The sequence below is a fragment of the Bubalus bubalis genome, chromosome 19 (assembly GCF_019923935.1).
Source record: "Bubalus bubalis isolate 160015118507 breed Murrah chromosome 19, NDDB_SH_1, whole genome shotgun sequence".
Classification (NCBI taxonomy): domain Eukaryota; kingdom Metazoa; phylum Chordata; class Mammalia; order Artiodactyla; family Bovidae; genus Bubalus; species Bubalus bubalis.
The window spans coordinates 65235229-65250077 of record NC_059175.1 but is presented as its reverse complement, the minus strand read 5'-3'; the positions used below and the strand labels follow the sequence as shown (position 1 = coordinate 65250077).

Below are 14849 nucleotides of genomic sequence, written 5' to 3'. Positions count from 1 at the left end.
TAGATGGAGGTTAAGAAAACTGCATTTTATTCAGGCAAAACTGTCACCCTTCCACAGGTCCGGCCTGTGATACACACATGTACCAGGGACCATCTGGTTCCATTCAGTCAGTTCAGCTCAGGCATGTTTGACTCTTTGCCACCCCATGGATTGCAGTACACCAGGCCTCCCTGTCCATCACCAACTGCCGGAGTTTGCTCAAACTCATGCCCATTGAGTCGGTGATGCCATCCAACCATCTCATCCTCTGTCATCCCCATCTCCTCCCACCTTCAATTTTTCCCAGCATCAGGCTCTTTTCCAATGAGTCAGTTCTTTGCATCAGGTGGCAAGGTATTGGCGTTTCAGCTTCAGCATCGGTTCTTCCAATGAATATTCAGGACTGATTTCCTTTAGGATGGACTGGTTGGATCTCCTTGCAGTCCAAGGGACTCTCAAGTGTCTTCTCCAACACCACAGTTCAAAAGCATCAATCCTTCGACTCTCTGCTTGCTTTATAGTTAGTTCTATTGCTGAAGCTCAATAAATGTCCGAGCCTTTGCTGCCCTCTAGTGTCTGATCTGAAGATAATCACTGTTGCTTTCAGGGGATAGGCTTGCAAGTTAACTTTTTTCACCTATTTTTTTCCCCCTTTGCTTTTAAAAAACATCATCAAGATTATGTCTTATTTAAAAACTTTATTAATACATGGCACCATGGTCTATCATACTGTATATGTAATTTCAACAAGAAAATTCACATCGTTTACATAGGTAGACATTAAAATTTTACTGGCCTGAGGATTCAGCTTATAAGCACCCATAGCTTTATAATCTTATGGAGCTTGCCAGCTTTACTCCAATTGGTGAAATCAGCAATCTCATATCTATTTGTTAGCCTAAACTGTTTTCCTAACATATCCCCACACATTTTCAGGATTAAAATTTTCTTTAAAACAAAGTGTCATTTAGTTTCAACCCTGAAAGCTCAGTTGGTAAAGAATCCGCCTGCAATGCAGGAAACTCCGGTTGATTCCTGGGTCGGGAAGATCCACTGGAGAAGGGAAAGGCTACCCACTCCAGTATCCTGGACTGGAGAATTCAGTCCATGGAGTTGCAGAGTTGGACAGGACTGAGCAACTTTCACTTTCACTTCCATTTCCTGTGGCAACCCTGTCTTCGTGCTGGGTGCTCTGGGCATGGCAATCAGAAATCTGCCTCCGTCCTCTGAATTCAGCTCACAAATTACTCCAAGAAGCCTCTTCTCTCCCCTCAGGCAGGCCTGAAATCTGCCTTCCCGAGTCCTGCTCCTGCTTCAGGACTGCCAGTGGGCTCATCACTATAATCACTTCCTCGTTTCTCTCTCCCCACGCAGAGCCTCTCCAGGCTGGGGCTCTTTGCTGCTTCCCTCCGGAGTGCTGACGTTCAGTGGGAGCCCAGCATTATCAGGGCTCTTTAATGAATGTTTGGTGAGTGAATGAATGAATGACGAGGGTAAGGGAGAGCCCAGTGAGACAAAGGCTCAGCAGAGCACATTACTACTAACAGTGCAGAACCAGTGTCTCATTCCAATTAGAAAAATAATGAATAAAAGTCCCAATGGATGGGAATTCAGATAGATGGAAAAGGTGGATGAAAAAGGTTTTAAGCTATGCTGCTTTTTTCCTAGCATATATAACAAACTACTGTAACCTCTTTGTACTGAAGCTTCCATAAAAACCCACAAGGATCAGTTTGAGTTTTCAGGTTGGTGAAGAGGTGGAGCTTAGGGGAGAGTGGTGCCTGGAGAGGGCAGGGTAACCCCACAACCGTCCCCATTCCTTGCCCAAGCATCTCTTCCCTCTGGATGTTCCTGAGTTATTTTTTTATAATCAACCTACATTCTGGTCAGTAAAACATTTCCCTGAGTTGTGTCAGCTGCTCAAGCAAATTGATGGAACCCAAGGAGGGGGTCATCATTACTTTGCCAACAAAGGTCCATCTAGTCAAAGCGATGGTTTTTTCAGTAGTCATGTATGGATGTGAGAGCTGGACCAGAAAGAAGGCTGAGAGCCAAATTGACGCTTTTGAACTGTGGTGTTGAAGACTCTTGAGAGTCCCTTGGACTGCAAGGAGATCCAACCAGTCCATCCTAAAGGAGATTAGTCCTGAATATTCATTGGAAGGACTGATGTTGAAGCTGAAACTCCAATACTTTGGCCACCTGATGCGAAGAACTGACTCATTGGAAAAGAGCCTGATGCTGGGAAAAATTGAAGACAGGATGAGAAGGGGACGACAGAGGATGAGATGGTTGGATGGCATCACCTACTCAATGGACATGAGTTTGAGCAAACTCCGGGAGACAGTGGAGGACAGGGGAACCCAGCATGCTGCAGTCCATGGGGTAGCAAAAAGTCGGACATTAACTGAGTGACTGAACTGAACTGAACTGAAGGAGGGGGATCCTGGAGCCTCTGACCTACAGACAGTTGGTCAAGTCATGTGACAACTGTCACAAGGGTGGGGGTGAGGGAACAGTCTTGTGGGCCTGAGCCTTCCACCTGTGGGATCTGGAGCTCTCTCCAAGCAGACACTGTCAGAACGGAGTTCAACTGTAGGACCTTCAGCAGGTGCTGGAGCACAGCCCCAACCCCCTGCCCGACGCACACACTCTAACTGGGTGCAGAACCTTTCTTATCCCCGAAACTTTTAACTTACCATAATGGGACAGTGAAGCACACACAGGGAACTAGGTAGTCTGAAGCCACGCTAGATTTAGAAGTTTCTCCCTCCAACACCCCCCAAGCCTGCTTAAGTCACCTTTTTCACATCTTTATACCTTTATGAATAAGAAAGCTCCCATACCAATAAAAAATTTTATTAACTAAAGATTACGTCTGTGTAAATCTATAATTCTATATGTTCATACACAAACCTATTTTCCTTGCTCCTTTTTTTTACCATATATTACTTCCTCTAATAAAATATAAAAGAAAAAAATAGGAGAAAAATTTCTTACATTTGTTAGAAGAGCAAGCAAAGTCTCTCAAGAATATATTTTCAGTTAGCAGACAACCATCACAAGACACAAGACTTAAAAAAAATAATGACATTTACTCACTCCTTTATTGTATTTGATCAGTTCTGCTTGATGTATAAAAGTATCTATGATACTAGTATTAAATAAAGATTAATTTTAAATTTGCTACTGGTTAAGTGCTTAAAACTCAACATTCAAAAAACTAAGATCACAGCATCAGGTCCCATCACTTCATGGCAAACAGATGGGGAAAAAAAGTAAACAGTGGCAGACTCTATTTTCTTGGGCTCCAAAATCACTGTGGATGCTGACAGCAGCCATGAAATTAAAAGACGCTTGCTTCCTGGAAGAAAACTATGACAAACCTAGACAGTGTATTAGAAAGCAAAGACATTACCTTGCTGACAAAGGTCCATACTGTCAAAGCTGTGGTTTTTCCAGTAATCATGTCTGGATGTGACAGTTGGACTATAAAGAGAGCTGAGCGCCGAAGAATTGATGCTTTCAAATTGTGGTGTTGGAGAAGGCTCTTGAGAGTCCCTTGGACTGCAAGGAGATCCAACCAGTCCATCCTCAAGGAAAATCCACCCTGAATATTCATGGGAAAGACTGATGCTGAAACTCCAATACTTTGGCCACCTGATGCGAAGAACTGGCTCATTGGAAAAGATCTTGATGCTGGGAAAGATTGAGGGCAGAAGGAGAAGGGGGCAGCAGAAGATAAGATGGTTGGATGGCATCACTGACTCAATGAGTTTGAGCAAACTCCGGGAGTTGGGGATGGACAGGGAAGCCTGGCGTGCTGCAGTCCATGGGGTCGTAAAGAATTAGACACGACTTAGTGACTAAACAACAACAAAAGTGTATATGAGAGACCCTTTCCAGATCATTCCATAAATAAATGGCTAATTTGCAAGTTCTTTCACTATGTGAGTTCAGGAGTCAGTATTTGTTCTTATTATCAATGACCACCTGAGTTTTGAGAAAACAGTTTTCCTTGTAAATAGTCCACTAATTCCAGTCTTGATTTTAGCATCTCAATCTCATAATAGGGTATCTGTGAAGAGAAGAGAAGAAAACCATCATGATCCTTCATAATCTGAAATCACCTTGGCTTTGGGGGTGCCTCGTCCGTCTGTCACGCCCGCCCCCGTGGCAGAGCATCAGCTCCTGGTGGGAGGATGTCACAGCCGGCTCACGCGTCCCATGTGCCCAGAGCCTGCGACGGTGCTGCCAGCGCTGAAGGGGGTGACTACATGAAGGCTAAACATGATCCTTGTCCCCAGGGAGCTTACAAATCAGGTACCAACTTAAAATGTGCAATAAATACAAAACGTAAGCAGAACATACAATGAAAATCATGCTTTAGTATTGAGAGGCAGTTTCTGACATTTCATTAGGGTGAGAGGTCGGCCTCACTGGGAGTCATGAAGGACTAGAACTGGGGACACTCCGAGAGGGGGGGACCACCTGAGTGGCCTGGGTGAGGGGGAAAGGCCGGAAGGAAGACCGCCGCACTTGGAGCAGACAGCCCGGCTGCAGGCAGACCACGGAGCGTCCGAAATGCTGAGGTGCAGAGGAGTGTGACTCTATCCCGTAAGCGGTAAGGAAACAAGGAAGGTTTCTGAGCACACTGGCAATGATTTGTTTTAGAAAAGTTAATCTGGGTGTGTACAAGACGGAGTGGAAAAAAGTTAACTACACAGGAAAGCAGAGAGCAGGGTGGTCGACAGCTTGGGTGACAGAAAACCTCCGTTACATGCACGGTGACTCCTCACTGAAGACCTGTTAGTGACCCTCAACGTAAAGACAAGTAAGAGTCTTAAACGCTAGGAGTCCATGAAGGTCCTGGCTTTAATGGGCCATCTTGTCCATTTTATTCATTATATCAAGGGAAATTAAAAGAGATATTCTAATAATCTAGCAATTCTAAAAGCAAAGTAAAGCACAGCTTATATAGAATTTAGGGATGTCTCACTTTTGGAAAACAAGTTAAAAAACTGTTTCAAAATACAAATCAAGAGACAAGCGTAATGAACAAAGCTGACGTATAACTAGACATTAGTCTTGGTCCGTTGGGCTGCCACACTGCTTAGGACCCTGGGAAAAGCAAATCTGAACTAGAAATGGCTTCTGGGGGAAACAAAGGCAAAACCGTACCTGGACAACTTGATAGCCAAGCAAGCGCAGGTGTCTCTGTTTAGTAGCCTCCTTCCCCAGTAAGTGTTTGCTATTCAGACAAAACCTTTTTGGACCATCAATGCACAGTGCTACTCTAAAAAACGGAAGAGGAGAGAGGAACTTCATTTTCATATCAATCCAAAATATTCACATAGTTTTAGTTGCCAGAGTTTATTTGGAATTTGGCTATGCTTTTGTGCCCATACTGTTTGTTTTCAAATGACTCATGACTGTCATCCAATGATTTGATGAAAAAAGCACTCAACTTTATCAACAGTAAGGTTCATAAAATGTTACAAGGAATTTCTAAAACTGGTATGCCACAGTGTTTATCTTCAGAACCTTTTCACTCTCCTAAGAAACCTGGACAAGTCTCGTAACGTCTAGGCCACAACGGTTTTCTTTACCTTTTATGTACATCTTCATCAATTGTAAATGGTAATACAAATCCGTCTTCGTCTAATTTAATTTCAACATCTGGTGAGAGAAGAAAGGAAAAAGTCTTCGTGTGATACCCTCACAAACACTAGCTTCTTTCCCTTCTGGTTGTTTTGATTTCTTCCGCACTGCGTTTATCAACTGGGTAGAAGGCTGCAAAGTAACAACCACACCAGACAATGGTGAGAATTTTAATTTAATCAGAGCTTTGCCCAACCACATCAGGGTTAACTATGAGGGCTCCCCTGCACCTGAACAAGGAGGGGGCCTTCCGGGTTCCTGGGGCACGACGTGAACCACACACACTTTCACTCTCCTGGTAACAGATGGTGGGAACAGTGAAGATGATCCTACATCCTGGAACCTGGCATCCCCAAGCTCCAGTGCCTCTGGGGCAGGTGAGACAGCCAGAACCCTGATACATGGGCCCTGAGCACGCAGCCTCCCTGTCCTTCCCTGTAAAAGGAGCTCATGAAGGAGGGGAGTGAGACGTGACCGTGTGAAGCCCAGGAACACTGTCCTCTTTGAGCTGACTGTCCTTGACGCAACAGTGTGAAAAGAGAAGGCCTCTGACTCTCTAGGCAGTGCCGTCCAGCAAAACTTTCAGCGATGATGGAAACACTTATACCGGATACGGAGCACTTCAAGGGTGGCTAGCGCACCTGGGGGCCTGAACTGTGAATTTTTACAATTGTAACTGATTTAAATTTAAACAGTAACTAGGATGTGTGGCTACTGTATTGGAGAGCAGCAGCCTGGAGGACAAGCGTTCACATGCTCAGTTGTGTCTGACTCCTCGTGACCCCAGGGACTGGAGCCCACCAGGCTTCTCTGTCCTTGCGTGGAATTTTCTAGGCAAGAATACTGGAGTGGGTTGCCATTTCCTTCTCCAGGGGATCTTCCTGATCCAGGGATCAGAATCATGTTTCCTGCATAGGCAGAAGGGTTCTTTACCTCTGAGCTGCCTGGGCAGCCCCGAGAAGACAAGAATAGCTGATAATTACTGAGCACTTACTGTGTCCTGGGTATTAGTCTGAGCTACTTCATTTGTTTACTTTGGGTCACTATTCCTCTTGAATGAATGCCCCGAAAGGATGCCCAAAGACATTCTGCTGCATGAGGCTAACCTGCAGGACTCCACCCACAGAGTCCTGGCCCTTCAACCCTACTGCCCACCCCTGTTCCCATTTGCCTTCAGAAGGACCAGCTCCACTCTGTTTCCAGACCTGTGGTGGCCACTAAGGCCCACATGTTCCATCAGAGGACAGCATAACAACAAAACTCCCTACTACTTACCTATTGTGTAGCAATAAGGTGTTAACACTTTTGAAGAAAAATATAGTCTTGCTCCTAACAGGTCGATTAGTCCAATCATCACAGATTTATAAAGGTGAAAATCCATGGGGGTCTCCAGGGAAGAGCACGGAGTAAGAAAGGATTTCACTTGAAACTTAGGAAGCAGTTTTGGACCCTGAAAATGTACGTGCAAATGTGAGAAAGAAAAATCAGATACAAAATCAGAGAATAAAATGAATGCTGCCTGAGTTTAAACATCTGATCCAAGATTACTTTGTAGGCAATATGCGTCTTTAAGACTCGGCACAACTACCTTTCTCAAAAGGGCAATGCCAAATATTCTTTTTGTAAAAAACGTTGTATTCTGACCCGGGGTATAGCTGACTTAAGTGACAGCTGTGATAGTCCCCGGTGAGGAGGTTAGGGACTCAGCCACGTACACACAAGTGTCCATTCTCCCCCAGGCTCCCTCACCCTCCAGGCTGCCATGTAACACTGAGCAGAGTCTCCTGTCCCACGCCTTGCTGGTTATCCATTTCAAACACAGCAGTGTGTACATCTCCAACTCAAACTCCCTAACTACCCCTTCCCCTTAACCTTCCCCTCGGCAACCATACGTTCATTCTCTAAGTCTGAGTCTCTGTTTTGTAAGTAAGTCCACTTATATCGTCTCTTTTAGATTCCACATATAAGGGTTGTCATACGACATCTCTCCTTCTCTGACTACACTCAGTGTGACGCTCTCTAGGTCCATCCATGTTGCTGCCAATGAGACAATGCCAAATATTCCTGTTGTAGTTCAAGACCAATAATTCAAAACATCTTAATTGTGTTTTAAATGTAATCAATGGTCACAAAAAGAAAAAAAGGAAGGAAGGAAGGAAGAGAAAGAAAGCAAGCCAGCTCAAGAAACATCCCTAGAGCTCTTAGAACTGCTTTAAGGGGCTTGAGGCCACCCAGCTGAGTTTTTAATAGTGGAAAATGTGACAGAGCTGACATTTCAGTTTAGTAAGAAAAGGAAAGCCATGTAATAATGGTGCTAGTAATTGATTATCCATCTGGAAAAGAACTAAGCTAGAGTTCTGCCACACATTACAGACTATAACTAACTTCAGGTAGATTAAAGATCTAAACGTAATAGGAAAATAGTATTTTTTAAATTCAGTAAAATATTTATACTATCTTAGGAGTCACAAAATATTCACAAACAACACAGGAAACCCAGCAGCCATAAAAAATGAACTGTTTGACTACAGAAAACAAACATTTCCGGGTAGCAAAAAGGCATCATAAACAATATTAAAACTAAAAAAATTTAAAACAACAAACCAGGAGAACATACATGCATACATGCAAACACACATAATAGTTAATGTCTTTTACAATGTGTTCTAGGGCTTCCCTGATAGCTCAGCTGGTAAAGAATCCACCTGCAATGCGGGAGACCTGGGTTTGATCCCTGGGTTGGGAAGACCCCTGAAGGGAAAGGCTACCCACTCCGGTTTCTGGCCTGGAGAATTCCATGGACTGTATAGTCCATGGGGTTGCAAAGAGTTGGACATGACTGAGGGACTTTTACTTTCACGACGACAAAAAACAAAACAAGAAAGACAAACGACCCTAAGAAATAAGAATTAAGGCATAACGAGGCAATTCATAACAAATGTAAATGAGCAATAAACATGTGAAAATATGTTCAACTTCATTACTGCTCATTAAAATGCAACTGAAACATGTGACATGACATTTCATTGAGCCAAATGACAAAATTAAAGGCACTAAGAACATACTTCGACAGAAATGGGGGGAGACAGTCACTTTCATTCACTGCTGGTGAAATGAGACATCTACAACTATTAGGAGGAAATGAATCCATCAGTGTCTGCCGAAAATTAATCCAGCCATCCAGAGGATGAGGTGGTTGGACGGCATCACTAACTCAATGGACAGGAGTTTGAGCAAGCTCTGGGAGATGGGGAAGGACAGGGAAGCCTGGGGTGCAGTCCATGGGGTTGCAAAGAGTTGGACATGACTGAGCAACTGAACAGCAACATCCCATGGTCAGGAATCTAGTTTTTAGATTAAAACAACAAAAGGGCTCAGTACAAAAGGGTAGGTATGCATGTTTATGACAGCATGGCTGATCAAGAGACAAGTATTGGAAAAGGCCTGTAAGTCCATCCATGATGAGTGGAATTATTAGAATAAAGTCTACCTGGTGGCAACTGACTCCAAGTGAATGAAAACTCTGTTTTTTAATGAGGTTACTCAGCTCAAAAGACAAGGAACTTAAAAGGTAACTGGGGGTCGGGGGGTGATGGGGGCAGTGGAGGAGGGGAAGAAGGAAGCAAAGAAACCCATCCCTGTAGGGAAATAATGCAACGAGCTCATACTTTTACCTTGTAGAACGGACATTCTAGAATTGAGGTTAAGAAGAGTTGGGTCAGTTGTGCTAGGCTCAGTCTGTCCAAATAGGACTCTTCACCTGAAATACAAAGCATCTCAGTCAGAGTTAAGTTTGAATTTTGCTGTGTATAATCAGAGAAAAGAATAGCCAGAATGCACACATTAATTGTGACCATAAGGAAGCACTGAAGAACTGATGCTTTTGAACTGTGGTGATGGAGAAGACTCTTGAGTCCCTTGGACTGCAAGAAGATTCAACTAGTCCATTCTAAAGGAGATCAGTCCTGAACATTCATTGAAAGGACTGATGCTGAAGCTGAAGCTCCAATCCTTTGGCCACCTGAGGCGAAGAGCCAACTCTTCTTGGAAAAGACCCTGATGCTGGGAAAGATTGAAGGTGGGAGGAGAAGGGGATGACAGGGGATGAGATCATTGGATGGCATCATAGACTCAATGGACATAAGTTTGAGCAAATTTCAGGAGATGGTGAAGGACAGGGAAACCTGGCGTGCTGCAGTCCATGGGGTCTCAAAGAGTTGGACATGTCTGAGCAACTGACCCACAACAACGTTAATTAATTCACTCTAATAAGATACCTTTAAATGACACTAGGGAAATAACTTGTTAGAATTAATTATGCCTTCCTGCCTGTCATCTCAATGAAATCTCATTCTGGCTTTCAAGAATGCAAGCTCCTAATTGGAGAGTATAATTAAAAGTGACAGATACATGTTAGAATTAGAATTAGTGGGGATTCCTTTTACCTATGGAGATCTTGATTCTTACAGATTTGGGTGGTCTTGAATTAAGATGAACATCTCTCAAAAAAAGGCCAGGACATCCCTGGTGGATAAGAGGGTAAGACCCAAGGCTTCCACTGCAGGGGACATGTGTCTGATCCCTGGTCAGGGAAGTTCCACATGTGGCCAGTTAATAAAGGAAAAAGAGGGATACAGCTGCTGTCATCAAAGCTCCTAACACGCTATTATGACACTGCCATTGTCATCACCAGATCTCTACAAGAAGATTCAGTTTCTCAGCTAGGGCAGTGGAGTCTGTTTACCCCAAAATGTTTTCTCTCTCCGAGCAATGTTCTACTGGTCTTTAATCCTGTGTTTATGTTAGCATCTGCAACTTCAGGTCTCTTCTTCAGATCATAGTGGAAGAAAAAATAAAGGCTCAATAAAAAAGGTACATGCTGTGTATGTGTGCTTAGTTGCTCACTCGTGTTCAAGTCTTTGCAACTCTTTGAAGAGTAGCCCGTCAGGCTCCTTTGTCTGTGGGATTTTTTTAGGCAAGGATACTGGAGTGGCTTGCCATTTCCCTTTCCAAAAAAAAAAAAAAAAAAAAAAAAAGCTATATATGTGACTTGAAAACATCAAGGTCAAATGATAAGTTTTCTACTCTCAAAAGTCATAACCAACTCACCTTGCAGCTGCTGAAGAAAATATGGGCTGAATATCTTGGCCATAAAATTGACCGGATGGCTCTCAATAAGTGAACACGAATGGAGAAGTCTCAGCAGTGTTTTTGGGGGAAAATGATTGAAGCGGGTTAACAGCATGTTTTCTAGCTTCCTAAATAAAGCAGAAGCATTTGGTGGCAGATAGTTGAGTTTTCCAAATGGCTCAATTAACTTGGCAGTCTGACTAGGTGAAAATTTTTCTGCTTGACAAACAAAAGTTTCTGCCACTGCGTTGAAGATGGGTTCTGAAAGAATCAGCTTTCTGCTGCAGTACTCCATGACTCTGCTGACAAGCTCAGGATCCAGAGTGAGACACAGTGAAGCGACATGCTGCTCCAGGGTTTCTGTAAAGAATCTGTCACTGTGCCCAAAGTATATGAACGCCTCTAAGACTTTTCTGAGCTCTTCACTAGTGAAACGAGCAATGTGCCGCACGACGTACTTACTCAGTTTGATAACCAGGGGAAGGGCTTGAGTCTGATCAAGGACCACTAGGGCAGTGAGCATCTGGCTCATCAATTTAGGACTCAGGTTGGAAACTAGTGATAGAGAAAAGTGATTGATCTTATTTAAGAACCTCTGCTGTTGGTCTGCTTTTTCAGGACTCGCCTGCAATAGTCTGTAAAGGGTCACAATATCCTCAGGGGTAAATGTTTCCAAACTTTCCCCTTGCAGCTGATATATGATCAGGTCTAGCGTCGAACAGCCTGGACCGTGCAGTTTAATCAGCGTTTCCCCCAGAATACAAAGACTGTGAACGTCCAGGCCGCCCCTTTCAAGACGATGCTGGCATTCCGCCTCCAGGTTCGTCAGCAAGTGACTCTGGGAATCGCCACACAACAGAGTCAGGGCTTGAAAAGCAGTCACCAAACCCGCATTTGACAGATCCGAGGGATCCCGTCCAAATTGATCACACAATGCTTGAAAGGCACTACTCTTCAGTATTTCTTTCGGCAACCTTTGATCACCATCTTTTCTTTCCACTTCACAAATACGACGTAAGGCTCCTGCCATCATAGTATCGGGCAAAGTCTCCAGTGTGCTTATAAAACGTAAGATTTCTCCTGATGAAGTGAAGCTGTTTAGTTTCCTGTAAAACATCTGTTCGTCCACATTTTTAACACTGTGTTCAAATCTGTCCCAGTTGTGTACTTGAGAGAACCCTGGCTCCCCAACTGGATGGAGGTCATTTCCGTTTTCTGAATGAAACTTCTTACAATGGGCATGATGGAACCGCACCCTGATGGGCCCAGGGTGCTGCGACCAGAACCATGGACACAGATGCTCGTTGACTGTCTTGTGAACATGATTTACATGCTGAGTTTTCAGAGAAGCCAGAGCTCCATGTATCCGAAAATCAGATAAGTGATAGAGGTTCCTCCGTAAGGTAACTAAAGCCATGCCATCAGAGTCTCAGCTCCTCTTGAGTTACAACTAGGTTAGAAGACTAAAAAAAAAAAAAGTAGTCAAATATATTAGAACACGGTTCATTCAACATCAATGCTTATGAAACTAAGGATGAGTACCCAAAAGGAGTCATTCCCACTGAACATTTCCCACTCAAACATTAGTACCATGTTACTCAGATGTAAAAAAAGAACGAAATTGTGCCATTTGCAGATACTTGGATGGAACTAGAGACTGTTATACAGAGTGAAGTAAATCAGAGAGAAAAACAAATATCCTATATTAATGCATATATGAGAAATTTAAGAAATGGTATAGATGAACTTATTTGCAAAGCAGAAACAGAGACAAAGACATAGAGAACAAAGGGGGAGGAGGGGTGGGATAGATGGGGAGATTGGGGTTGACATAAAAACACTACTGATACTACATATAAAATAGATAACTGAAGACAGTAACGGCAGCCATGAAATTCAAAGATGCTTGCTCCTTGGAAGAAAAGCTATGACAAACCTAGACAGTGTATTAAAAAGCAGAGACATTCCTTTGCCGACAAAGATCTGTATAGTCAAAGCTATGGTTTTTCCAGCAGTCATGTGTGGCTGTGAGAGTTGGACCATAAGGAAGGTTGAGTGCCAAAGAATTGATGCTTTTGAACTGTGGTGCTGGAGAAGACTCTTGAGAGTCCCTTGGACTGCAAGGAGATCCAACCAGTCAATCCTCAAGGAACTCGACCCTGAATATTCATTGGAAAGACTGATGCTGAAGCTGAAGCTCCAATCCTTTGGCTACCTGATGCAACAAGCCAACTCACTGGAAAAGAACCTGATGCTGGGAAAGATTGAAGGCAAAAGGAGAAGGAGACGACAGAGGATGAGATGGTTGGATGGCATCACCAACTCAATGGACATGAGTTTAAGTGAACTCTGGGAGAGGGTGAAGGAAGGGGAAACCTGCTGCAATCTATGGAGACACAAAGTGTCTGACATGACTGAGTGACTGAACAACAACAACAAATGAGAACCTCCTGTATAGCACAGGGAACTCTACTCAGGGCTCCGTGGTGACCTAAATGGGAAGGAAATCCAAAGAGGGGATGTATGTATACATGTGTTTGATTCCCTTTCTTGTATAGCAGAAACTAACACAACATATAGTTGTAAATTAACACAATATAGTTGTAAAGCAACAACTATATTCCAATGAAAACAAACAACAGCAAAAAGGCCTAAGAACTGGAGGAGCAGTGACTCTGCACCCGAGCTTAGAATTGAAACTGTTTACCTCAGACTGGGACTCGAACTCAGCCAAAACCCTGCTTGGGACTTCAACCCACATGGCTGGGACTCGAACCCAGCCAAAACCCTGACTGGGACTTGAATCCACGTGGCTGGGACTCAAACCCAGCCAAAACCCTGCCTGGGACTTCATCTCACATGGCCGGAACTCCAACCCAGCCAAAACCCACAGTACTGGGTTTCAGGACGTAATGAAGCTCAAGTTCTTGATGAATTCAGTGAGACAAAGGGATAGGTAAAAAGTGGATTTACTCAGATAGACAGAAGCACACTCCACGGAGTGTGGGCCATCGCAGAGGGTGAACGTGGCTGCGAAATTAGGTGTGGTTAGTTTTTATAGGATGGGTAATTTCATACGCTAATGAGTGGGAGGATTATTCCAACTGTTTCTGGAAAAGTGTGGAGATTTTCCAAGATGTTACAGAATAGCTGCTGGATCTCATAATCATCGCTAACACTTGCCAGGCAATGTTATATTTAATTCTCCCAACAACACAATGAATTAAGTACTTTAACGTCATCTTAGAAATGAGGAAACCGAAGCACAGAGATCTCATGTTGTCCAGTTTACACAGCTAGTAAGCGGCTGAGCCAGACTTCAACTCGGGTAGTCTGGTTCCTTCGCAGGCCTATGTGCTGGTTGACGGAAGGAACTGCACTTGGTCCAACGTTCTCAAACACACAACTGAAGTGACCATTAATTCACACGGCAAAGGTGAAAAGAGCAGCTTCAAGGTCTCTGAGGGGTCGGTTTCCCCTCAGTTAGGATCTGGCCAGGACTGAGGAATAAGAAGGTCTAGCTTTGCAGATGGAGGAAAAAAAAAAAATAACGCTTATCAACGAAGGGGAAAGGTGGGCCAGCCCGTCCATCCTTGCTTGACCAGCCCCGCTGTGGGAGACCCGGGAACACGAGGGTGCGGGACAGCGGGGGACGGCGCGCCCCGAGGGGGGGGGGGACGGAGCGCCCTGAGGGGGGAGCCGCAGCGCCCCGAGGGGGGAGCCGCGTCCTCACTGGAGGGCAAGGACCTGACGGGCCGGGCGCCCCCAAAACGGGCGCCGCGGAATCCTACGCTCACGCACCGGGAACGGCGGGAACCGCGTCCGAAGAGCGGGGCGGCTAGCCGGGGAGCGAGCGCGAGCGCCTCAGCGAAGCCGTGAGCCACGCACGCCGGGCCGGGACAGCCAAGCCCACAGCCCGTCTGGATACCTTACCGGACTCCGCGCGCGCCGGGGTTCCAGCAACCCACGCGGCTCCGCTGCCTCGGCGGCCTCCGTACGCTCGCCCTTCACCGGAGGGGGCCCCTGGCGCATGCACCAGGAAGGGGCGGGCTCCCATCGTCCAGGCGCGCGGTGATTGG

At 44.8% G+C, this 14849-nt stretch overlaps 1 protein-coding gene across 3 annotated transcripts; it reads right to left on the bottom strand.

Moving 5' to 3' along the window:
• Positions 1-3738: 3738 nt before the first annotated feature.
• FASTKD3 (FAST kinase domains 3) lies at positions 3739-14842 on the bottom strand. Of its 3 annotated transcripts, none has more exons than XM_006043240.4 (7): positions 14704-14842; positions 10750-12233; positions 9315-9400; positions 6916-7090; positions 5589-5658; positions 5161-5275; positions 3739-4057 (listed from the first exon to the last, which is right to left on the bottom strand). In XM_006043240.4, exons 2-7 carry the CDS (start codon positions 12185-12187, stop codon positions 3962-3964), a joined length of 1980 nt encoding a protein of 659 aa, XP_006043302.1. In that variant the 5' UTR covers positions 12188-12233; positions 14704-14842; the 3' UTR covers positions 3739-3961. The 3 variants fall into 3 exon arrangements, with proteins under 3 accessions (XP_006043302.1, XP_025126503.1, XP_044788593.1); XM_025270718.3 differs by having other exon boundaries at positions 14572-14709; XM_044932658.2 differs by lacking the exons at positions 3739-4057; positions 5161-5275 and having other exon boundaries at positions 5595-5772.
• Between the last annotated feature and the right edge of the window lie 7 nt (positions 14843-14849).

Bases quoted from the DNA above. Each gene is read 5' to 3' on its own strand.
- FASTKD3 (XM_006043240.4), bottom strand. From the start codon at position 12,187: ATGGCTTTAGTTACCTTACGGAGGAACCTCTATCACTTATCTGATTTT. The intron at 7,091-9,314 runs GTAAAAGTATGA...GTACATTTTCAG, and splicing joins TAGAATGTCCGTTCTACAAG to GGTCCAAAACTGCTTCCTAA. The intron at 5,276-5,588 runs GTAAAGAAAACC...TCCGTTTTTTAG, and splicing joins GATGAAGATGTACATAAAAG to AGTAGCACTGTGCATTGATG.